Genomic DNA, 24,886 nt, shown 5'->3' with positions numbered 1-24,886 from the left:
GGAAAGGTAATGTGGTCTCCTGTAATGTTTGTGCTGCTCATGTTTTAGCTTGGCTCCTGTGCAGAGAAAACAGACGTTATAATAAACAAAGAACGAAGAAAAGCTATCCACCGCGTGTTGTGTTTGGAGACGTGCTGCTGGTTTTTTGAAGTCACTAAATCTCTCAAGCTTCTGTGACGGTTGAGTTGCTGTATGAGGTTTGAGTCAAAGAACAAGACACATGCAGAAAATGCATCCCCAGATTTTTTTTTTTATAAAATGTGCTAACGGCTGTCTAAATGACTCGGGTAAAGTTAGTAGCATGCGTGCTTGTTGTTTTTGTCTGCTTCCACTTGTCTTTGCACTAGGATGATGTCGGAGTAAATGTGCAGTCATATTCGTTGTGTTCCCGCTAGTGCTGTCAGCGTAAATCTCGTTGAAATGACGTTAACGCCACAACACGGCAAATCTCCGTTAACGAGCTACCGCGGATCGCCCTGAGCGTGGGGCTGGACGGCCAACACGTTAACGAGCTAACTGCGCTAACACACTAGCTCCCACCCATGTAATTGAGCATTGCGTGGCACATCCAACATACTGTTTTACTTTAGTCCATGACGCGCTTACCTTCAGGGTCATACGTCACATGAAAACCAAGATGGTTCCAAAGGCCAGATCTGAATGAGGGTGGGGGAGGTTCAATTTGCCATGTTGCAACGAACTTAGCTTCTGTCAATACAACATTTTTAATTTATTTTATCAACTTTTCTTCTGAGGATGCTGTCTGTGTTGAGCGCTCAGTGGATCTGCGCTCGACAGTGCAGCCTAGGCGGAGTAGTCGAACGCAGATCCACTGAGCGCTCAACACAGACAGCATCGTCAGAAGAAAAGTTGATAAAATAAATTAAAAATGTTGTATTGTTCGATACATATGCGTACCGAACCTAAAGCACTGTATCCAACGGTTCAATATCGATACGAGTATCGTTGCACTCCTAGTCTTTACAATAAAAGGCACCTCGGGGTTGCTGTTGTTGTGATTTGGTGCCATATAAATAAAATAAAATTAGATGGTTAACCTGTACTCAACCAATTGGTTACCATGACTACTTTGTCAGTCACCAAACACAAAGACATTCAGCGCTATCACTGCATCCACAGATTGTTCCTCAGTCGCATTGTTCCAGTGCGACTGAGGAATAAATGGATGCAAACTGTGATTGAAGTGAGTAATGATGGCCTGTGCTGGTTTACATCGAGGGACACGATTGGTTCTTCATCTGCTAAATGCAACACTGTTTACACCAGATCTGCTGTGCACATCTGATCATTGGTCCGTTAATGAAGTCACTGTGTAAAAGAAGACTGCTTGTACTTTTTTGTTGTTAGTTTGTAAGCATTTATTCATCTTATAACCTCTGATGGACAATCAGAGAAGGATGTGCTTGAGGATCCGCTGGGCTAACTAAGGATGATTGTTAATATGTTAGAGTAAGAAATTAGCCATTTCAGCTATCCTATGTTACAGTGGGGCAAAAAAGTATTTAGTCAGCCACCGATTGTGCAAGTTCCCCCACTTAAAATGATGACAGAGGTCAGTAATTTGCACCAGAGGTACACTTCAACTGTGAGAGACAGAATGTGGAAAAAAAAATCCATGAATTCACATGGTAGGATTTGTAAAGAATTTATTCGTAAATCAGGGTGGAAAATAAGTATTTGGTCACCTCAAACAAGGAAAATCTCTGGCTCTCACAGACCTGTAACGTCTTCTGTAAGAAGCTTTTCTGTCCCCCACTCGTTACCTGTATGAATGGCACCTGTTTGAACTCATCATCTGTATAAAAGACACCTGTCCACAGCCTCAAACAGTCAGACTCCAAACTCCGCCATGGCCAAGACCAAAGAGCTTTCGAAGGACACCAGGAAAAGTATTGTAGACCTGCACCAGACTGGGAAGAGTGAATCTACAATAGGCAAGCAGCTTGGTGTGAAAAAATCAACTGTGGGAGCAATCATCAGAAAATGGAAGACATACAAGACCATTGATAATCTCCCTCGATCTGGGGCTCCACGCAAGATCTCATCCCGTGGGGTCAAAATGATCATGAGAACGGTGAGCAAAGATCCCAGAACCACACGGGGGGACCTGGTGAATGACCTGCAGAGAGCTGGGACCAAAGTAACAAAGGTCACCATCAGTAACACACTACAACGGCAGGGAATCAAATCCCGCAGTGCCAGACGTGTTCCTGCTGAAGCCAGTGCATGTCCAGGCCCGTCTGAAGTTTGCCAGAGAGCACATGGATGATACAGCAGAGGATTGGGAGAATGTCATGTGGTCAGATGAAACCAAAGTAGAACTTTTTGGTATAAACTCAACTCGTCGTGTTTGGAGGAAGAAGAATACTGAGCTGCATCCCAAGAACACCATACCTACTGTGAAGCATGGGGGTGGAAACATCATGCTATGGGGCTGTTTTTCTGCCAAGGGGACAGGACGACTGATCCGTGTTAAGGACAGAATGAATGGGGCCATGTATCGTGAGATTTTGAGCCAAAACCTCCTTCCATCAGTGAGAACTTTGAAGATGAAACGAGGCTGGGTCTTCCAACATGACAATGATCCAAAACACACCGCCCGGGCAACAAAGGAGTGGCTCCGTAAGAAGCATTTGAAAGTCCTGGAGTGGCCTAGCCAGTCTCCAGACCTCAACCCCATAGAAAATCTGTGGCGGGAGTTGAAAGTCCGTGTTGCTCGGCGACAGCCCCAAAACATCACTGCTCTCGAGAAGATCTGCATGGAGGAATGGGCCAAAATACCAGCTACTGTGTGTGCAAACCTGGTAAAGACCTATAGTAAACGTTTGACCTCTGTTATTGCCAACAAAGGTTATGTTACAAAGTATTGAGTTGTATTTTTGTTATTGACCAAATACTTATTTTCCACCCTGATTTACCAATAAATTCTTTACAAATCCTACCATGTGGATTCATGGATTTTTTTTTCACATTCTGTCTCTCACAGTTGAAGTGTACCTCTGGTGCAAATTACTGACCTCTGTCATCATTTTAAGTGGGGGAACTTGCACAATCGGTGGCTGACTAAATACTTTTTTGCCCCACTGTAGCTAATTAAACGAGTAAAACCATCTGATCTTTCAGTAAGCTTAAAGTCTTCTGATGCAGCCTTTGTCCAGCCAGTGCCGAAGGCTTCAACAGTTTAGACGCTCAAACAGCCAAGAAAGGGTTAAAGTGCAATTCCACCATCAACTTCTTTGTAAAGAAATGTTTAATGATTCAGTTGTTCATCATTAACTCACTCCTCTTTAGTTCCTTTGTCATCGACAGAAACACTGTCAGTTTTTGTCCTCAAAGTTCGGCTTCATAACAAAGCTGATAACTGGCAGGAACAAACTTAAAACCTATTCAGTGTGAGTGAACAGTTACACACAAACGCTCTGTGTGGAGCAGACATAAAGCAGTGATGTGCAGAGAGAGAGAGGGATGGTGGTCAGTTAGTGAGCCATGAATAATTGAATGTGCTTAATGGGAAGGGATATAAAAACTGAAACTGTTTGGCCGCGCTGCAATAGAGACCAGAAGGCTGAGCGCTCGTGTGTGAGCATGTAGAGCTGTTCTTCTGAGGACCGGTTTCACTGTTAGACCGTCAGTGTGGATGTTGTTGGTTCCCACATGCCTTCAGGCTGTGTGAGGGTAAAGCCTTGGCTTAGGGTTAGGTTTAGGATCAGCTCTGCGTTTGGGTGGGAATTATGCAGTTAGTGGTCATTTTTAAGGTTGGAGGAAGAAGCTCCATGATGCCAGTAGATCAGGGAACACGTTCACAAAACAGCCATGCAAACAAGGACGTTGGCTGTGATGGTGCAGTCCTTATGGCTTCTAAAGCACAGCAGTGACCCTAAGATCAATCTAGTATGAAGTGTTTAAAGTGCCATTACCCACAAATGCATTCAGATAATTTCAGTTTTCTGTGAAGACATTTTGTTTTCCTCTCTGTGCTGGTTAGTGTGTTTAGCAGTTTGGTGTCATTAAACAGTCCAGTTGGTTAGTGACCGTGGTCACAGCAACAGTCGCAAAGACACCTCACTCGCAGACCTACAGATGGAGCTTCTTTTTAATGTGAGGCAGCAGCACCTCGCTGGCCTTTTTAATGTCCCGCCTTTTTGAATTACCTTGAAACTAATCGTTTCCATCATTAGGGGTGTGTCCACCTTAACTGACAGGTGGACACCATCGCTCTTAATTGGAGTTATTGGAATGCAGTTTTTGTCCTGTCAGGTGATTTTTTTTTTTTTTTTTTTTTTTTTTTTTTTTTTTAAATAAATAATAATTTCCAAGGATCAGAAACAAATATAGTCAGCTGGTCATTTTTCCCACAGCCCTGCAGGGACACGATACCTTCACCGAACAAGATTCACATGTCTAACAAACAGCTTTCCAGTTCCTTTTATCAATTTTTTATTAATGATTTTCACTAATTTAAAGCTGCTATGATACCTTTTTTGGTTTTATGACACACTGTGAGACATAAAAGACGAGTACTTTGCTGTGTATTGTTGTAAACTTATATTGTTGTATAAGCCTTCAGTTTCAAGCAGCCCCTGAAAGCCTGAAATTAAGACTGAAGTGATATACGCTGCAGATGGTAATATCAGTTTACTCAGCAGCATTATCTTTTGTTTCCTCCCACTGTTATCAACACGCTGTTCTCAGTTTTTAAGCTTAGTGATTGGCTGTTTCTTCCTGAAATTTGTTGCTTATAACCAAACTGTGGAAGCTTGTGCCGTTCGAGCATGTTGTGTTTGTGTGTTTAAATGTTGCTCTGATGCACAAAAAGAACAACGTAGAAGGTTAGCAGAAGATCTGAAGCTGAGTGAAATGGAAGGAACGAGGTGGATAAAGACAGATGAGCGATAGCGATAGTGTAGGAGGAGAGGCCGATGGTGTGTGTGATCATTTTTCGTGTCTCTCACGACCGAGACGGAGCATGTCATTGGTATTTATGGGCTGAGAGACCTCACACTCTTTGCAACTGTTCTGTCAGAGAGCAGGAAGGGCCGGAGATTTGAAAAGACAACAGATGGAGGAAAAGCATGGAGAAAAGAAAGATCAGGTAGAGAGCAGCGAAAGGAGGAAGCAAGAGAGAAGAGGGGTAATGATGAAAGGCGGACCAGAGAGCAGGTGATGAAAGAAGGGCAAGAAACGACTGAGAGCATCAATGCTGGTGTTTCCTGCTGAGTCTGCTTCTTATATGCCTTTTCCCTTCTCTTCTTCTTTTACATGTAACGGCTGCATGACTGGAATAAGGATCCAGAAGTGCCATCCAGCTGGATTATGGTGATGACGGTGAAACCGAAATGTCTCGCAGCGTTCGGGAAGAACACCAATATTTAACATGACCTTTGACCTTTACCTATCACCTCCTGTGACAGAGCAACTGCAGGAAGACAGGCTGAGGCCTGCTGGTGAGTCCATGGACCAGGAGGAGGTGAAGCTCTGCTCTTCCATGCTCATTAGAAGATGATTTTCGACTGACGTTACACTTTTTGATTTGCTGAGCTTTGAGTTGCGAACTTCGGTCCCAGGTCATATTAATGATGGCGAGTGTCTGAACTGAGCTAACATAACCATCTGCTGACTGTGAGATTTGGAAAATCAGCACATGGCTTCTGACCCCAGGATTATGAGACTCTGCAGGGAAGCCGATGCTTAGTCAACTCACAGTTCACGGCTCCAGTGGACCGTTGGTGGAAATACATGACTAGTTTCACAAGATCTCAATAGACTGGAGTCAGCAATGATAACATGCAATATCTTTAATAGAGAGGGGCAAGCAAATCCCCCGTCAGCTGTGCTTTCCACACCTGCTTCTGGGAAACTGATGTTCTGATGTGCTGTATGGAGTGCAGAGTCCGGATTCAACTGATTCATTGAAAAACAGGAAGTTTAACGGACTGTTCTGACTGTCGGCGAGACAAGGCAATCTCGCACTCTAACCCGATCGTTCTGGTTTTAACTGTCATGGGTCTGAACCCCGGCAGGAGTACCTGACCGAACCAGGGAATGGTCGGCAGCTCAATAAAACTCTGTGTTTGGAGCACGCGAGGGCGAGGTCCATCTTGATCTCTGATTCAGAACTCGAAGAAGAAAAAGTCCTCTCCCCCCCACTTACCTCTGGTGGGGGGGAGGGTGAAGGGTACTTTTGTTTTAAGGTTTAGGATTTATTTTTCACACAGTAGGCTTTAGGCTGTAGAGTTGGGCGACTCTGCTCTGCGTAACTTCAGATCTGGTCCAAGTTCTTCTTTGCGTTCGGCCAGTTTGAGGGAGTTGTATCCTCGGCCCTGTGGCTTATTTGTGTCACCACTCTTTGAGTTAGCCTTTGGCTCTGCACTAGCAGTAGCTGTGACTCAGGCAGCATTTCATCCGGTGCGGAAGTTTAGCATTTAGACTCAGTGCTGCCTTGAATTGTAAATGCTGTCACAACTGTGACAGCATTTAGGCTAAAAGTGACCGTTGTCCACTGGGCATTTCCATAGCCGTTTTTCTTTTTTGTTTTGTTAGCCTGAGGTTTCCTAGCCATTAGCTTGAGTGCTACCTTTCAGACCTATTAGTCATGGATGCTAATCAGGGCCCAGGCCAGGGCAGTCCAGAAAGCCCTAACCGGGCCGTGGAGTATCTTCTTGAACTCAACAACATCATTGAAAGCCAGCAGAAACTTTTAGAAACGCAGCGGCGCCGAATTGAGGAGTTGGAGGTCCAGCTGGACCGGCTCAGCCAAGAGAACAAGGACCTCCGTTTGGACCGGCAGCCCGTCGCTCCTCCCCCACCTGCGCCTCCTCCCGAGCCTCCTCTCCCTCCTCCTCCGCCACCACCGCCGCCGGCTCAGACCACATCGGCTTCCATTTCCACAAAGAATCACCATCACCACAACAGCCAGCACCAGGCTCCGGCACAGCCTCCCTGCTCCATCCCCCTCCACCACCAGCATCATCAGGTGCACCACCACTCCTCCACCCACCACTCCCACTCCTATAATAGCACCAACAGCACTGCTCCGACTCCAATTCCAGTTCCCTCTCCAACCTGCGCCCCAACACCTCACTCTGTACTGACCCAAATTTCAGCTCCGATCTCCTCTTCAGCCCCGGCTGCTCCTCCCCCACCTCCGATTCCACCCAGGGATCAGCCGCGAGCCCACAGCCGGCTGACTCGCATGCCCTCCACCAGCACTGGCACCAACACCAACTTCGTGGAGAAAGAGAAGGAAAGGCTGGAGCGCCTGCATAGAGCCAACGCTGCCAACAACCATCACGCCCACACCCTCCACCACCACAAATTGTAAGTTCCACTGTATTTTTACTACAAGCAGGGCCAAAGGTAGTACGAGAAGATGGCAAACCAGGCAAAGAGCTGACGGTAAAATGGTGAAAAGTGCCTTGTAGTTCTTGAGATTCCTTTCATTTCATGGGGAAAAATAAGGGATGCCATATTGCCACAGTTATCCTGAGGGGGTGCACCTCCCCCAGCACATCTCTTTGTGTCTGTACAGATCACCTTTTGCCTTTTCTTTGTGTAATAAATGCTTTCAAATCTTGCAGTAAAAATCTTTTAACTACTAGGGAACACGTATTGCACATATGTTTTTATAATATGGCATCCTATCACTAAATTTTCAAACGTAACCTTGGCTTGAAGCCCGTCACTACATTGTCTGCTTTGCCAAAACTCGTGTAAATCTTTGGCTTTGATCGCTACTAACTTTGCTGCTTCTCTCACTCAGGTTTTGTGCAAGCGCTCTTGCTTAGTCTGACCAGGAAACATCTGTTTTGCTTGATTCCTTGCTGGTGCAGATATGCGAGCAAGCTGAACAGGGTTTACTTTAAAGGACTCAAACAAGTCGGAGAGGTGAAGTTTGCCACTCGAGCGTTCCCTCCTCCAAACCAGAGGTTTGTGAGACAGTGTGATTGGTGGGTGTACCGGACTGATAAACATTCATCCTTTTATCAGCTAATAGAGCTGCAGAGTGAAAATTTTATAAATTGCAGACAAGCGGGAGCGTGTGGGACTCGAGGGACAGATGAACTAAACAGCTACAAATCTCAAACACTGATAATTGGTGGAGCGACGACTCGAAAGCATTATGCAACCGATACTTTTGGAATAGGAGCGGTTGTTTGCTGAGAGGCCAGAAAGAAAACACTGTGTACTGTACTGATCACCATGGTAGCTTCCTCTTTTGATTTGTGCTCATATTTTGTTTTAATTTTGTCACCCTGAAGTTGTTTTTCGTTGGCCTGGCAACACTGTCTTGCGCGCATCATATCAGGAAGTGTTGAATGACTGCTCCTCGCTGCCGTCTGTGACTTTCGTCTCCGGTGCCGTAGGCAACAGGATGCGGGCTTGCGGCTGTCCCGTGTGTCCATCGGGCACTTCCTTCGTAGCTGGTAACGCCGAAGCATTGGAAGTGCTGGCCATGGTGATCTCTGTTGCTATGCAACTGTGGAAAACCTATTTGAAGGACAGCACTCTGGCTAACAGTTGAATGGTTTTCACCTCGCTCAGAGGAACATGGAGCATCGCCTTCTTCCCTCTGCAAGCACAGAGCAGCTGCAGGAGCGAGGCTCCCGTTAGACCTGCAGATATGAGGCTGGGGAAACGCAGTGATGACTCATGGAGAAAGATTTTATAGTACTATAGCTTTGTCTTATAAGCTCTCGTACGTGCAGCCATTGCACACAGAGGTTGATAGAGGGTGAGTCAGACTCTCAGATATGGGTTCGTGTGATTAATCAAAGTGCAGGGAAGAAAAAAATCCTTCTGAGCCCTGAGTCATGGGACGTTCAGGTGCAGCCGATATTGTGAGAAAAAGCCGACCTCAAGCTTGCAAATGATGTAACATGTGCAGAACAATGATGAAGTCTGACAGCAGCGGAGATAAGGCTGATTCGTTATGAAATCGCACAGCACAATCTGCTGCTCGCTGCCTCTTCGACTGACTGAGTGCGATCCAATAAATCCCACACTACACTGGGGTAGATTATGGCACAGAGGCATGACAGCATGTTGCAGAGCTGCCTACACTGGTTTCTGAGCGATTTCATTTAGGGCATGATGCAGCAAACTGCAAAACACCCTCACACAGATTAATCCTGCAGCACCTTGGGCTGAAGCGGGGAGAAACACGAGCCACACTAGGAAGCAGTAAATACTGCACAACATGACGAAGCAGTTGAAATGTTTCAACTGATGAGAGCCCGACTGCATGCAGCAACTTCTACATGTCGGTGTCAATTTTCATTTACGGTACTGCCAACAAATCTATCCACAATGTGTCCTTGCTCCAAGATCAAACACCTGCACGTCGACAGAAACGTAAAGATCCAAGAATGTCCGAAGTGTAAGTTGCATCAGTTATTTATCAGTTGGTTTGCACAGCCATACTAAGACAAAAATAAACCTCACCACAGCACATCACAGTTGGGCAACTGGAGAAATGGACCATTGATTGATCAAGTGCATCACCACTTGGTTTTTTGTTCTCAAGCCTGGTTTATGTGGTTCTTCTGCAGAGCTGAGAGCCCAATGTTATCGTGTTGAGCAAAAGTCAGGAGCCGGGCTTAACTGTACCTCTGCTGGGACATATTAGCTAATTGTTCTAGTATTTTATGCAAAGGAAGCATCAGCAAACCCCATTTGTTGGGCTAATGAGGCAGATTGGAAAACCTAATGCCTATTTGGCAGTACAAAAATAGTCAGCTGCACAGAGTTTGAGAGAACCTTGAATGGTTTTTATTAAAGATTGCTGAGGATTCTGTGAACTCATCATCTTCTAGTGCTGCATGAAGCGGTGGCCCCAAACATCTGTTCACATCTGGGCAGGGCCCGTATCTGAAGAAAAAGGCATGCACTTTGTAACTGCTTGGTTTACCCCTGGAGTACAGTATGCACGCTTGTACGTTCTCAAATAAATGGAAAGACAATCTCGGCTGATGGTGATGTTTTATTTTCTGTGCATTAAGTAAAGCTAAGTATTAAGTAATATCAGTTGCCAGAGCTCACGCGATGAACTGTGAGGAGGCCGTAACCGTAATCAGTGCTGTTCCATCCCATTGATCCACGAGGGAAGACTGATGGAGGACGGTTATGGTAATGAACAGAGAGAGAGATGTTGTTTCTGCAGTGTGGGTGTGGAGGAGTCACAGGAGTCAGATCTGTAGGATTCACATGGATGAAGAGAGGAGAAAGAAAAGAAACATAAAATGAAACGTGGATGTATCATCCTGTTCCCTTCTTTATTTAAAGATCTTTTGTTCTTGCTTTCTGGCCCACCTCGTTCTGCTATTAACCTGAGAATTGTACCTGGCTGATCTGGATGCTGACATGTGATTATGGGACTACTGCATATAAAGCCTAGTTTTAATGGGAGTCCTAATTGCCTCCGTTCTGCCTACATTGTGATCAGATCTTGTTATCTAAATTGAGTAGGAAGAGCTAGCAGATGCACCGACAAACAATTGTTCGTCTCAGGTCAACGCAGTTTTTTTTCAAGGGCCACCGAGGAGCTTCTTTTTTTTTTTTCTGCCTGTCCCATTTGGTTCTTTAGCTGTCAGAATTGTTGTCTGAAGACCAACAAGGATACCCAATGGATTTACTTTGCCAAATGGATCATCGTGGCATTGCCGTATTGGTCCATTTGATCGACCTTTGTTTTTATTATTTATTAGACATTAGTGAGGGATAGGAAAGGGAGAGAGAAAGAGGAAGGGAAAGAAAAACAGAAGGGGAGAGGGACAGTGAGAAAGGGGGGGGAGAAAAAAAATCTCCTGGATCACCTGTTGAGAGAAGAAGAATAGAAAACAACCAAAGCAACATACTAAACACAACACCATCGCATTAATCTAGCTGAGTGTAAACAGCAGTAAATACTAAATATTCAATGTTGTTGTGCAGCACGCAGGACAGACAGCGCACAATGTGCTTTGAAGTAGCAGCCAAGAAAGGTGTAATTTAAGTCTACGAGCAGTGAACACGCGTGTGCACACCTGTGTGGATCAGTGCGCTTGTATTCAAATGGTTTCCACATGTAATGGTCTGCTAGAGGATGTAGCGAGCCATAGCCCCGTCCCCCAGGGCATGAAGCAGGCATGGAAGAGATCCAGGCCCCAGACATCCAGAGGCCCCAGAGTGCGAGAGCCCAAGGAGGACCACCGGAGGGGCATCGTGCCACCCTCATGGGAAGAGCTGAGGATCCCCAGACGAGGCGTCACCCAGGAGCCACCGAGCAGAAGCTAGAGGGACCTGCACCGGCGTGCCCGCTGGCTCTGCCAGCAGCCAGCTGTGCCAGAGTGAACCAAGCCGCGGGCCCAGAGGCCGGAGCAACAGGCGCCAGGCCCCGCCAAGTAGCCACCGGGAGTGAGCTGGTACATACCTGAGCGCCCTGCCTCGGACACCAAGAACCACCAACGCACCGACCCCTGAGGGCATCAGTCACCGGCAGGGAGTGTGGTGAGGGGAGATAGGCCTTGGAGGGCCTGGGAGTTCCCAGAGAGGTGGAGTCTAAGACCCAACCTGACATATAGACACAGACAAACAGGCACACACAGACACAAACATGCATTCCCACCCTCATGCACACATATACAAACACTCAGCACTCACCCAACGTAAGGATTGACATAAATGGACATGTACACACAATCACACTCCCCAAACATACTCTATACCCTGGGTCCAGGTACCCTCGCCCCCAGAGGGGGAAACAGAACCCAGACCCAAGAGATGTTACCCTTCCCCCCGGGGTGGAGGCAAGCAGACCGTCCCAGGCTCCGCAGCATCAGGGAGGCCAATCGGACAGCTAACATCTCCTCCCAGCCCCCCCGCCCCGATGGCTAGCAGAGAACGGGGGTGTGTGAAGACCCCATACCTCCCTCCTCCCGCTCATGTGTAGTGTTGCTGCGTGTTGCTCTAAAGTGCATTTAAAACAGGGGAGAGCATGGTGCTGCTGCCAGAGAGCAGCAGGTGTTGGCACGGCCCCTCCCGAGAACCCTCAATGTCTACATGGATTTAAAATTGAGAGGTGGGCACCGGCGCCAGAGGTAGGTTTGAGTACACAGACCGTCCACTGGACGCCGTTAACGTGCCCACCCTCAAGGCCCTATATATATGTGTGTGTTATGAGAATGTAAGTAATGTGAATGTTTAAGTTGTGAGATAAAATTGAGGCACAGGTGGCCAGAAGGGGACAGAGGGGGGGAGATGTCTCCCCTGCACCCTTGTGACACACCCGCACCCCAAGGCCCTACCTGTGTGGGTGAGTGTGGTGGAGCGGGAAGAGGGAGGCAGCCGGGGATGGGGAGGAAAAGGAGGGAGGGGGAGGAGCTTTTTCAAAAGTCACTTTAAAAATACTGAAGCATGGGATTATACTTACTTGTGGACCCACATGTGGACAGCTGTTCACAGATAGTAGTTGTTTCTCTCACAGTTTAAACGTCATTTGAAGGTAGGAATGAAAGTCAGGCCGTGATTTCCAGTCTTAAAGGTTGTTCAGACCAGAAACAAAGCTGCTTGATTACAGCAAAAAGACGATGATTATTATTCGCTAACATGAGGCGCACGATGAGCCCACTGAAATAAAGACTTTGTATTGCTTTTTTTAAAACTGCATTAAGTCTCCAGATGTGTGATGTGGACCTGACTGGCCTGGAGCATGAGGTCCACATCACAGCCATCATCTGCCACTAACCACGAGCTAAACAGACAAAGATGAACATTACTATTCCTTCCACAGATTGAGACACATTATTTTAGATAGAACAGTAAGTGGATGGTAAATAGCACATTGCTTGGTACTTGGATAGCTCTTTTCCTCTCTGAGCACTCAAAGCACTTTTTACACCCTCTTTCACCCATTCATACAAACCCATACACAACACTTTATTCTATAGTTTTAAGTTTTCTAACTATCACAGTTTGAAAGTCTGTTGTTTGGTCCTGAGTGCTTGAAAACCATATCATAGTTTATAGTGGATGGCTTCTTTCGCTCATGTGAACATTGGCCTTTGATCTGAGTCTGGTCCCGCCGAGGTGGCTCTTCTATGTTGTGTGTTGATGAAGTGGCTGTTTGGTGTCTCCAGTGTAGAGAGTTTTAGGAGCGTCCTTTCCCCTCAGGCTTAGAGGGAACATGTTCTGCCCGGTGTTGTAGGGTCCTGATTACTCAAAGTTTGTGTTCCGGAGGGTGATGGGAGTCAAAGAGGAGGCAGTGGTCTCTGTGCTTCAGCACACAGGGGTTGAAACACCTAAGAAAGGATCTCCGGCCTGCACTGTACGTGGCTGACACCTGTATCGTAAACCACCACCTCTCTTCAACGATGGCTGTCCACGAGCACCAGTATACTCACCATGCTGAGTGCTTTGTGTGCCGCCGTCAAACAGCCGCACCCATTTGTGCTCGCCGTTATGGCACAGGAAGCTGCTGCGGTATTCTTCTGAATGATGGGTGTCGCCACTCAGGCGATATCTCCACAACAGCGCCGATGTAAGAAAAGTCCAAATCTATTGTGTTTTTACAAAGTCTCATCTGTTGTAACATCCTCCATCTGTGTAATCTGTACTGATGTATCATGACCGTAAAACCTGACAAGACGGTACACTCATGCATGCGTTCTTCAGGCGCTGCATGGCGATTATAATGGCGGCCTTACGCTGCTCTCAAACCATTGTCTTCTTGGTGCAAAACAACATCGGTAAAGAGTGTCCAGCTGAGTGTTGTCCTGTTAAAAACATGTGTTTGTGGAAGGGCTGTTGGGTTCCTCCTGTGTAAAGCAGGACGGGCGAGGAAAACCTCTTTAACAGGAAAAGAGCTCAAACTGAACCAGGCTCTGGAAGGAGCAGCCAACTACAGTGACTGACTGACATCACCTTGTGGCATTGACCTGGGTCCAAAGTATTTTTTCCATGTTTTTGATACTGTGAGAACAAAAAACAAACATGAACATTAACAAATATTTAAGATGTTCATTAAAATAAAAGTCTGAGATGACAGGAAGGTGTTACAGTGGTGGAAACGAGCCTGCAAGATTGTCACACAATAAAACGGCAATAAAGAACAAAAAAATGCCACGTTTTTGACACCATAACAAAAACGTTTTTCAGCTGAAGCGGAGACGAGAAGAAGAAAGGGCTGAGTGAGAGGGAGGAGGCGGGGCCACGTGGGTGCTGTGGTGTGTCAGCTCGCTGCCACGGAGCGCAGCGAGAGCAGGAAAGTGCAGCTGGTGCTGTAAGAGGTTTTAAAACATGTTCAAATATTCACAACTGATGTGGAATGAAAGATCTTTATTTGCACCCTGACATTATTACATCAAAGTTTATGTTAAAGACTGAGACAGTACAAGCAGTTTGTGTTATCCAGAGCACTGATCAGCTGCGTCTCCAGGGAGCTCGTTTCCACTGCTGCTGGACGCAGACGTGCTCGGCGTAGGTGAGATCCTCTCTGCAGAAGCAGGAGAGGGATTTCAACGACCGCCACAACATCAGTGAGCCAGCTCGGGGGAAACACAAGACGGGAAGGGCCGGGGCTGACTGGTTGGCAGCATGAACTTTCAAAATAAGAGCGCGTGGGTTGCCCAAATAAACCGATTGCTGTCATATTTTAAAACAAGCCACATTTTCAGATATCAAGTGTCTCTGTCGAGGTCTCAGTTAGTCGTCCTCGCACTCTGCTGTTGGTCACTTCCTGCTCTCGCTCACCCTCTCTCTCTCTGACCCTGTTTTTGTAAACAGCTGCTGACATACAATACAATTTTTATTTATACGTCATCTGGGAGGGATCATCATCAGACATCTGGTTCTCTGTGTGCTGATGATGATGGCAGGAGCGTAAATGAGCTCAGTCAGCAGCATCGCTTCACCGTGTGTGTGTGTGTGTGTGTGTGTGTGTGTGTGTGTGTGTGTGTGTGTGGATAGCAAATTAGCATGCTGCTATACTTGTGGGGACCAACAGCCCTTATGGGGACTAAATCCAGGTCCCCACGAGTTTGAAGGCATGTTTGAGGCTCAAAATGTGGTTTTAGTGTCAGGGTTACAGGTTGTGGTTAAGTTTAGGCTGAGCGTTAGGCATTCATTTTTGATGGTTAGGGTAAGGGGCTACGGAAAGCATTATGTCAATGCGATGTCCTCACTATGATATAAAAACGTGTGTGGGGGGGGCTCAAAAGTCATGACTCAGTTTTTTTCTAATGGAGGTGGATTTAAAGCACCTGATCAGCGCTGACTGTTGCCTGCTCACCCTGACCTAAACACATTTCCACCAGCAGCCGTAATAAAGACGAGGTTCGTTTGCAGGAGGTCAGTTCGTACGATCGCAGCGAGCTGCGTGGTTACAGTCTAACTGTCGGATGTGCTGCGACTTCTGTTTCGCATGCTTCCTCATCAACAGTGGAGCTAACAATCCTGTTATAGGAAAAGTTGTGAAATGGCTTTTATGACATTGTGAGATGCCTCCGTGTATCATCGCTGATCATCTGGAGTGATTTTGGTATCCTTCCAGCTTTTAAGGAACTATGTTTTTTTTTTTTTTAAATAATAGGCACTCTGCTCTGTTTCGTCTTTCACTCCCCTACAGATAAATCACACCTTCAGGCAGAGCGTTAAACTTGTCTGGATCAATATGTTAGAGCCGATCGAGGCTTCTTGATCGATCGGTTGTTTAGCGTGTGTCAGTCAGGCATGAGTGTAGATACAGCGCTGTGGGGGGACATATGATCTGTGATCACATGAAAGAAACTAAGACAACCTCATGATTCATGATTCGCGTCATATTTGACTCGAGTATTTTTGGGGTGTTTTTGTTTTTTTCACAGAATTCAGTGAACAATGTCTTTTTCACACGACTGTAGGTTTACTGGCCAAGCTAGCTCCACTCGACTCTTAGTGCGCTGTGAAACAACAACCTGTAAAGTGAAAAACGATGTTGTCTTTATTTTATTCCAAGGTTCATTTGAAAGAGTCGAGGGAGACGCTGACCATCTGGAGAAAAAGCCAGACAGTCTGAGGAACGATAATTAATTAAATCAATGCCAATAATTAAATCAAACACTGACCAAAGTCCTTGGCTGTACAAACCTGATCCTGATCTTTTATTCTGTTGCTCCACAGAAACGATGATCAGAAACAAAACAACAGGCTCAGCAAATCCTCCTCGTTTTTTTAGGACTATAGATTCGACACCATATTCCATCCACTGATTTTCTTCCCTTCAGTTGTTTGTATATATTATTGTGTCATCACAATAATATATGTAAAAGGATGAAACAGAAAGCAAAAACCAAACTAAAATGACACGATTATAAGGGTTAAATATTGAGCGTCTTGTTTTATCGCCCTGTTCTGTCTCTTTAGGACACATTTTATTAAAAACATTTCTGCATTTCATCAAAAGTCGGTCGTTTCTTCAAATCATATTTTTATAGTTCGAAATAACTTTTAATTGCATCACATCATTTATTAAAGCACTTTCAGTCCCAGTTCAAGTGCAGGGACTCGCAGAAACTCAAAATCTCTTAACGCCAAACACTTGTCCCCTCTGGCTCGCCGTAGACTGCACCTTACGCAATCTAATTAGAGCCTGCGTGTATGAGAGAGACAGGAGTGAGATGACATCATTCGTGGTGATTTATGGTGTAATCATTCATCAGCTGACCTGGACGTTGACACGCACACGGCATCTGTTCACAAAGCGCTCGCAGCGTCTTGTTTCTCCCTCCCTCCGTCAGCCCGTCTGTCTGTTATATTTGGAAACATGGAAATCAGACATGGAGCTGCTGCTGCTGGGGAAGGTGGGGTGGAGGGGGTCCAGTGCTGCACTGTCATGGCAACAGCTCGGTATCCAGAAGACGTGAAAGGAGAGAGTCAAATTTCAAAATAAAAGGTCCTGTTCCCACCAAGGCCCGTCAGTTCCTCACCTGAGTGTGAATCTGATGTGCTCTTCAGTAAAAGCACATTAATCTGTGGGCGAAGTCTCGTTGTAAAGACTGATTTCTGGCAGCAGATCTCACAGGACGCAGATGGTACAGGGAGGAATCTGGCAGCCAGCTGATGTAAAGATGTGACTTTTATTTTACAGCACGTCTGTCAGGCTCTCTGCTCAAAGGCGAGGCTGCAGACTTCAGACTGAGCCAAACAGAAGCCTTCAGACTGTGCGGTCAGCCGGTCGACACACTTATTGCTACAGATTTACTCTGTGCGTACAGAAGAAGGTGGCAGACGGTGCTTAAGTTAACAGTTAACTCTTTAAAAACATATTTCAAAAGCAAACGTTTGGTGCTTCTGAAACAACCATTACCAGCTGATGCACTCAAACAGAAGCATGCTAGCTGCGTGCTGTGCTGCCTGATTAACGTTAGGTTTTCCTATAACAGGAAATAATTCCTGAGCACAGTTGTTGCCATGGACTAAAATGTAATCAAGTACACAGTTTTGAAGAATTCTGGGATTTAGGGATATGATGTTAGGGAACTTTGAACTTTTTTCTTTGATTTTAATGGATGCATATATGACGCCTTTGAGTGTGCACATTGTGTGCAATGCTCACGTCAGCTTTGAAAGAAACAGATTTGTTCATAGCTTTGTTCATACAAGTCTGCATAAAGGTCTAAAGTTTTAATGAGCTCAAAGGGAGCATTGCTAGCTTATCATGCAAAGATGAATTTACTTTTCAGATGGAATGATGTTTGGATGATTGAATAAATCGTTAAAAACCTAAATTTCCCTTGTTGTGTTCTTCAAGTGTACCGCCAGAGAGCATAAATGATTTCTTTGAACTAATGTTTTAACACATACTTGCATCACTGTGTGAATACTTTTTATGGACTTCTGCTGCACAGGAGCTGGGCGGGGGTAGTTGGGGTAGATGGCGATCATACAGCAGTTAGACCAATTCAATTTGATTTATACAGCGCCAAATCACAGAACAGCCGCCTCAAGACACTTACAGTAGATCCTACAGTAATAGATACAGAGAAAAACCCAACAATCATATGACCCCTGTGAGCAGCACTTTGGCGACAGTGGGAAGGAAAAACTCCCTTTTAACAGGAAGAAACCTCCAGTAGAACCAGGCTCAGGGAGGGGCGGGGCCATCTGCTGTGATTGGTTGGGGTGACAGAAGGAAAACAGGCCATCCACCAGCCCACGTGTGGTTAGGTTCAAACAAGAAAATCATTCAGTGTGGGTGAAGATTTGGTCAGATCTTATTTTACAAAAGTTTTACGTCCCCGTTCATGACAGGCGGGATGTTTGAACTGCCTGAAGGATTCTTGTAATTTGAAGCACAAGTTAAGTTGGACTGAAGGATCAACGGGTCTGATTCTCATCCTTAAACGTCGCTCTGACTTCAAAACACATTTTGGTCATAACTGAAGAACTCCAACATTAATTATGACAAAGCTGTACACAAAAATCACATAGGATAAATTTAGTAACAACGTTTAATCCTCAAAAGGTAAAACTGCAAATGTGAACAGGTATGGTTGTAACCTGCTTCTGACTGCTCACCAGATGCACTGAACCAGATCACAGTGGTTCCCTGACCTGACACTGGAACTGTCACGCTTTTGTTACTGTTACAGTAGAGAATGTTTTTAATAAGCGCCCCATGTTTCAAATATTAATAATATAGTAATCCCTAAAAGCCCAGACAGCACTAAGTGCTCCGTTTCAGACAGTTTCGTGATAAGTGATCATCTATATATGGGCATCTGAGGCACACAGGAAGTACAGAAGCCCCACCCATGTATCTTCTTTTGCAAGGGACGGGCGATTAGAAGAAAGCTAGTCTAAAGGGAGGATTATTTTAAAGAGGGAAGCTTGTTTCAGACTGAAGCAGCCGGCAGGCGTCTGCTGTCGTTTTCTTTGATGTTTTCTGTGAATCTAGGCGTTTTCAGTGTTCCACATTTGCAGCTATTCTACTAATGACTGATGCTTTGAGAGAATGTTCTGAAATTCCTCTTTAACCAAAAGAACGATTTGTTCCAGTGTCTCCTTGTCTGGTCTGGGTGAGACATGATGACATGAGAAGTAAAGCAGACTTGGTACAGTAGAGGCGCTGCAGTGTGTCCAGATGGGTGTGTGTTTGTGTGCATTTTGAGGCCAGCGGTGCCGTATCTTCATTGTCACTGGTAGAAAATGTCTGCTGCTGTGCGTCTCAGTCTGATGACATCGCCAGTAATCCATCCACGCTGCTGCAAAACCCGAGAGGACGCACGCACTGCATGCTGGGAAAGAAGCTGCCAGCAGTCTCACTTGGTTTTGTTCAGTCTGGGAGAGAGCGAGTTTGCTCTTCCACAAACTTCTCTGGTGTCGTTTTTACGCCTGTACCTCGTTGGTTTCCTACGTTTCCCAGAATGCCTGTGGGCCCCATCTTGTTGCCTTTTGGATGGTACATGTGTGCTGACAGAGAGAGCACGAGTGGGAATCACACCCCAGTCTGTGGTGTTTTAGGCTGAGGTTAGAGTTTCTACTGTCAGAAGCAAGAAGCTGTTTTAATGTCACATTTAAAGGTCGTTAAACTCTTCTGGCCATGGCAGCGGAAACCTTTGTTCTTCATGAGCAGGAGGGGGTTAAATGAACTGCAGTCCCTGGCTGTTTAATGGACCTCAATGTGCTGCACTGATGTACAACTTCATAATCGAGTCACGAGACTAAATAGAACCTTGAATTTTCTACAAAATGTGACTCATGTTCCTGTGATTCAGATCAATTAAAGATTCACTGACATTATTATCAGATTATTATTATTAATACTGCCTACCAGTAAAAAAAAAACCCCAAAAAACAGTGTTTTTAAAATGCCCGTGACTTTTAAACTGGTGAATAGGTTCAGCCTGACATGTCTCATACGTGAAGATTGAGACCTGATTTGGAGCCCCCTATTGTCTGATTTAGGAGAGCTCTATGTCATCATTATAGCATTCAAACAGTTATTTGAACAGCAACCGAAGGGGAGGCGAGGTGATCTCAGCCCTGCTGCTGTACATGGAGGAAAAGAGAGAGAGCTGAAGTCCTGGGGTTTTTGAGTTGTTCATTATTGAATTCTATAAGATTTTGGATAAGACGCTTCATTGGTCAGATACAGCACGTGCACACAGCTAGCTGTTTGAATACTAGCAAGTCCAACAACTAAAAGATTGCAGCCAATGAGCCAAGCAAGCGTTCAGAAACACACACAGCTGTTCGAGCCTTTCAAAGGCTACAAAACCAGCATTTGGAGCAAGATGGCACCAACTCGCCCAACATTTGAGACACTAACTGAAGTCTGAGTGTCATCCAGGCCGTGTTTCACTTTTGCTGATTTTACCCTTGTTTTCAGCCACAGTTTATGCACAAAGACAGATCGGTCAGGCTTCTTCTTCACACAGGAGGTCAAGCAGGCCCAGGTCCTCTATCATATGGAAGGTTGGTGGTTTGATCTCTCCAGAGTACCAGTCTGTGTGCCAAAGTATCCTTGAGCAAGATGCTGAACTGTGATTGGCCAATGCAGTCATGAGAGTGTGAATGTTAGATAGAGAGTACCTAAGCCTATGAAGAAACCTTCCACTTTTTTAATTCAGCCAGAGTGCCAATGAAAACATCACTGCAGATTTTACCTGCAGTCGGTCACATGGCCTGTGGCTTCACAGGCCATGTGTTGTTTACAGTTACATTAAAATGTAACTGTAGCTCATGATGACCTAAACAAATCGTAATAATGTTGTTTTGCATCACTGCAACATGAGTTACATTGTAGGCTGAACATTTTATGAATATATTGATTAACACATTTAATAATATGGTTGCTTGGTGTCATAAATGTTTGCAGACTTTAGCGGGTCACTTCCTGTGTGATGCCTTCGTCACTTCACATTATTCTTTCAACTTTCACGTTTTAATTAGGTCATGTAAAAGATTTGTTTTGACTGTTTCACAGCCACGTTTGAAGATTCTGCTTCTCTCACACAGGTCACACGTTAAGCTGCTGTAGCCTCTTTACATTCACAACACAGCTATGGCAAGCCACTTTGCAGCCCACCCCAGCTCCTCCTTTTCATGGCGTGTCTGACTCGACCGCTCTCGACTCTGCTCTCTTCTGAACAGGGTTTTACTAACTGCTGCTTGAACATTGCAGTAACACCAAAGATAAATGCATGTCTGTGTCATCTCAGAGGACTTGACCTTGGAAGGTTAAGATCGTACAGTAGCACGGAGGAAACCCCAACAAGTTTATCTGAGTGTGTCAGAGAAACTGTTACTGAACCCATCCCAAAACTACTGACAGGATTCCAGAGGAAAATGACGTGCAACCAAACTTTATTGCATAATTAGATTCAAATAAGACTTGAATCTTTTCTGCAGGAAAACTGGGTCACTGCAGCAGCAGAGTCGAGTATTCTTCACTCCTCTATGTGAGAATAGAAGGAGTACAGTATATGTAGGGTAGTGCAAAATATAACTGCAAAGTAGATCAGCAGTTAGAAGCTCAGAGCATCACAGAGAAGTGCCCCCCCTACAGGCTGCATCACTCATGTTTTTTGTACTGCAGTAAAATAAGTGCTGCATGGTGCTGCTCTATTAGGGTAAAAGAAAGGAACATGGTCCACATTTGTGCAGGTTTAGATGTGATTTATTTTTTGCTCCTGCCAAAAGAACCTGGGGATGCTTGTTTCGTGTGATTTTAGTGACCCTTTAAAACTCTGTAGAAACTCTGGGGAGGAACAGAGTTGGCACAACTGAGTGGTGAGTGTGAGCTACACTATCTGCTCCTGTTCATCCCGGGGTTTGACATTTGCAGCTGCTGTGTGTGTGTGTCCGTGTGTGTGTGTCCATGTGTGTGTGTGTGTGTGTGTGTGAGAGAGAGAGAGAGAGAGCTAAGAAGCTTCAGCAGCACTGAGTGCCGCAGGCTTGTTGAATGGAGGTGCACAGTACTTAAATATCAGCGGCCTGCCATGCACCTGTATGTGTGTGTGTGTGTGTGTGTGTGTTAGCACTCAGGCCTGTGTTGCCACTGTGTCACGATGTGTGCGTGCCCTAAGTGTAAGTAAATGTGTGTGTGGGTGCGCTGCAGGGGAAACTGGGCTGGCTGATATGAATAGAAAGGTGATGAATTACCTCTCAAAGCCGAGCCGCAGGACAACACCCTGGAGTCCGACTGTGTGTGTGCGTGTATGCAGAGGTGTCTGCTGGCACAGGATGTATAGACAAAAGTTAGGGGGTAAGGTCGCTGTAGAGGGAGAAAGAAAGCACCTGAGAGCTGTGGCTTTGTCTTCTTGTCGTACAGCACACAGACCTACAATAAAGCAGCACTGTGGGCCTGGGTATTTGCTGCTGGGGCGTCCCATGTGTGCAAAGTTGATTTAGCCACTAAAATGGCTAAATGTATGAACTGGTACAGTTTAACAAGTAAAAAGAAAATACTGGAAATTTGAGGAAAAAACTGTTACATTTACCAAAAAATGTTTTTATTTTTTTCATTCAAGGAAGCACGTTGCTTGGACCAGTCGTCCAGGCTGACGCACGGCTCATCGTAGTGTTTATTTGTGCCTGAACGATGTGACTGGAAGGACGTACCATTGGTGCTCTGAAACCCTTTATGAGTTATTGGTCCCAGGAGTTACATTATTACTCTCATGGCAGCCTGATGGTAAGATGTGGTTCTCTGAATCAGAATCAGAAACTTTAGAATCAGAATCAGAAACTTTATTGTCATTGTCACGAGAACAACGAAATGAAGAATGGTCCCCGATCATTGCATCATCCCTAGCAATATCAAAATATAAATAAAACAATAAAATTCAATAAATAAAATAGAATACTTAAAATACTAATAAGATGTAACAGTAAAACATTCACATACATTCCCACACACATGCTTCAGACCGTGCATAGATTAACACAAGAGTGGCGTGATGGACATTTTTTTGTAGTATTCAGATGTGTTATTGCAGTTGGATAACAGCTGTGTTTGAGTCTATTAGTCCTTGCTCTGATTGCCCTGTACCGTCTGCCTGAGGGCAACAGTTCGAACAGGGAGTGGCCAGGATGTGAGGTGTCTTTTATGATGTTTTGGGCCTTTTTAAAACAGTGGGCGTTGTGTAGAACTTCCAGTGTGGGGAGAGGGCAGCCAGTGATCTTTTGGGCGGTGTTAATGATCCCTTGGAGTGCTTTCCTCTGAGCCCCTGTGCAGCTAGTGTACCAGATGCATATGCAGTAAGTTAGAACACTCTCAATGGTGGCTCTGTAGAAGGACACCAGCAGTCTCTGTGTGATGTTATTCCTCCTGAGAATTCTCAGGAAGTACAGTCTCTGTTGGGCCTTTTTCAGCAGCTCGGAGGTGTTCACACTCCAGGAAAGGAGTGTGGCTGATTTAAAATTAAAAACTTTTATTATTTTTTCATGCATGTCCAACATTTCACAGCTAAGGGATAGGGTTAATGGTTCAGTCCAAGGTGCCGTAAAGATCAAAGTCTCCTCTCACCTGCCACACTTTTCACATCCTTACGTATATCATTACTATGGCAACATGTACAGAGAGTCTGCCACCACGCAGGCGAAACTACTGCAAAAATTATCTTTGCTCAAGTTATGGGATTATGGAATGAGATCGCTCCTCCTCTTGATTTTAATCCAGAGTGCTTAACTTTTATTTTACCTCACTAGACTTCACGTCAGTTCAGCATTTGGTTTTACACAGAATGATGACTGATGATTTTTTCCCCTCCTTTGGTTTAGCAATGGCCTTAAGTTGAATGCCACAGCATCTTTAAACAGAGTTCTCTCACTTTGTGCCAGTTTGTCGGAGAGATTAGGCTTGGGTCAGGGTGTGTGTGCGTGTGTGCGTGCGTGCGTGCGTGCGTGCGTGCGCGTGCGTGCGTGCGTGCGTGCGTGCGTGTGTGTGTGTGTGTGCGTGCGTGCGTGTGTGTGTGTGCGTGTGTGTGCGTGCGTGCGTGTGTGTGTGTGGACTTACAGACGTAACCCTTTGGAAACAGTAAATCAACTGTGAGCAGCAGCAGTGGAGAATCTATTTAAAACACGCACACTCACTTACACATGCAGTCCTTGTTACCGTGACAACATGTTTCTTCATTTGCAATGGTTGCCCTTAACAACACTATTGGCATGGCCTCCTTTCGGGAGCTGCTGAAGCTGAAATGCAGCCTCTCTCACTCTGAGCGTTTGTTCATCCACCTTTTTTTGGCTCTGTTGTTTCTATCAGGGATCCTGCAGATTTGGGGTTAAAGGTCAGGACGTGGTGACAGACGCAGCCTGTGCAGAGCACGCCACAAAAACTGAAGCAACTAGTGTGTGTTTAAAGCTTCACACAAAAACACGCCATCATCAGAAAGAAAGCCGTGTGAGAACTCTTTCACCCCTCTAGCGCCCCCTACAGGCTGCAGGACTCCCTTCACCCCACTGATAGGAAGTGTTGGCCAGAAAACCATATGATCTGATTGGCTGTGTGGTTATTCTTAGATTATCTTGTGTCTCATACACATTAATCATACACACTGTGTTTGCCTGCTCACTAACCTGCCTACAGCCCGCTGCAGTCAGACAGTCCAAAGATGACCCTGTACCTCCTTTTTCTAATCACTGCTCCTTCGTGGTGAACATCATGAGTTAGATTAAAGATGTAAATTAGAATTTATGGTGTTCAGTGAATCCCATCTTGAAGATGGACGATAAAAAGTCTGCTAATACTTCATTACCAAGGCTGTCAGTTTAAATAAATAGGATTTAAATGTCTGAAATGAAGTGTTTGCCACATTTAGTCGACTCTTATTTCCTCTTCAGATGACCCAATGTAACTCCTATCACTGAAATATAAATTCATGGAAATCCTAAAGGCTGAAAGCTGAAA

The 24,886-nt window shown here is 45.3% G+C and overlaps 1 protein-coding gene across 1 annotated transcript in view; it reads left to right on the top strand.

The window, feature by feature from the left end:
* Positions 1-5,322: 5,322 nt before the first annotated feature.
* Positions 5,323-24,886, top strand: part of LOC146645899 (uncharacterized) — a 138,489-nt gene continuing 118,925 nt past the window's right edge. Inside the window, exon 1 of the mRNA XM_085394200.1 lies at positions 5,323-7,338. Coding sequence (XP_085250326.1) covers positions 6,614-7,338 — 725 coding nt within the window. The 5' untranslated portion in view covers positions 5,323-6,613. The remainder of the gene's footprint in view (positions 7,339-24,886) is intronic.

This window comes from Rhamphochromis longiceps, linkage group LG20, assembly GCF_057381845.1.
Source record: "Rhamphochromis longiceps isolate RC_006_pf linkage group LG20, R_longiceps_female_GT1.1, whole genome shotgun sequence".
Lineage (NCBI taxonomy): Eukaryota > Metazoa > Chordata > Actinopteri > Cichliformes > Cichlidae > Rhamphochromis > Rhamphochromis longiceps.
This window is presented reverse-complemented; position numbering and strand designations above follow the sequence as displayed.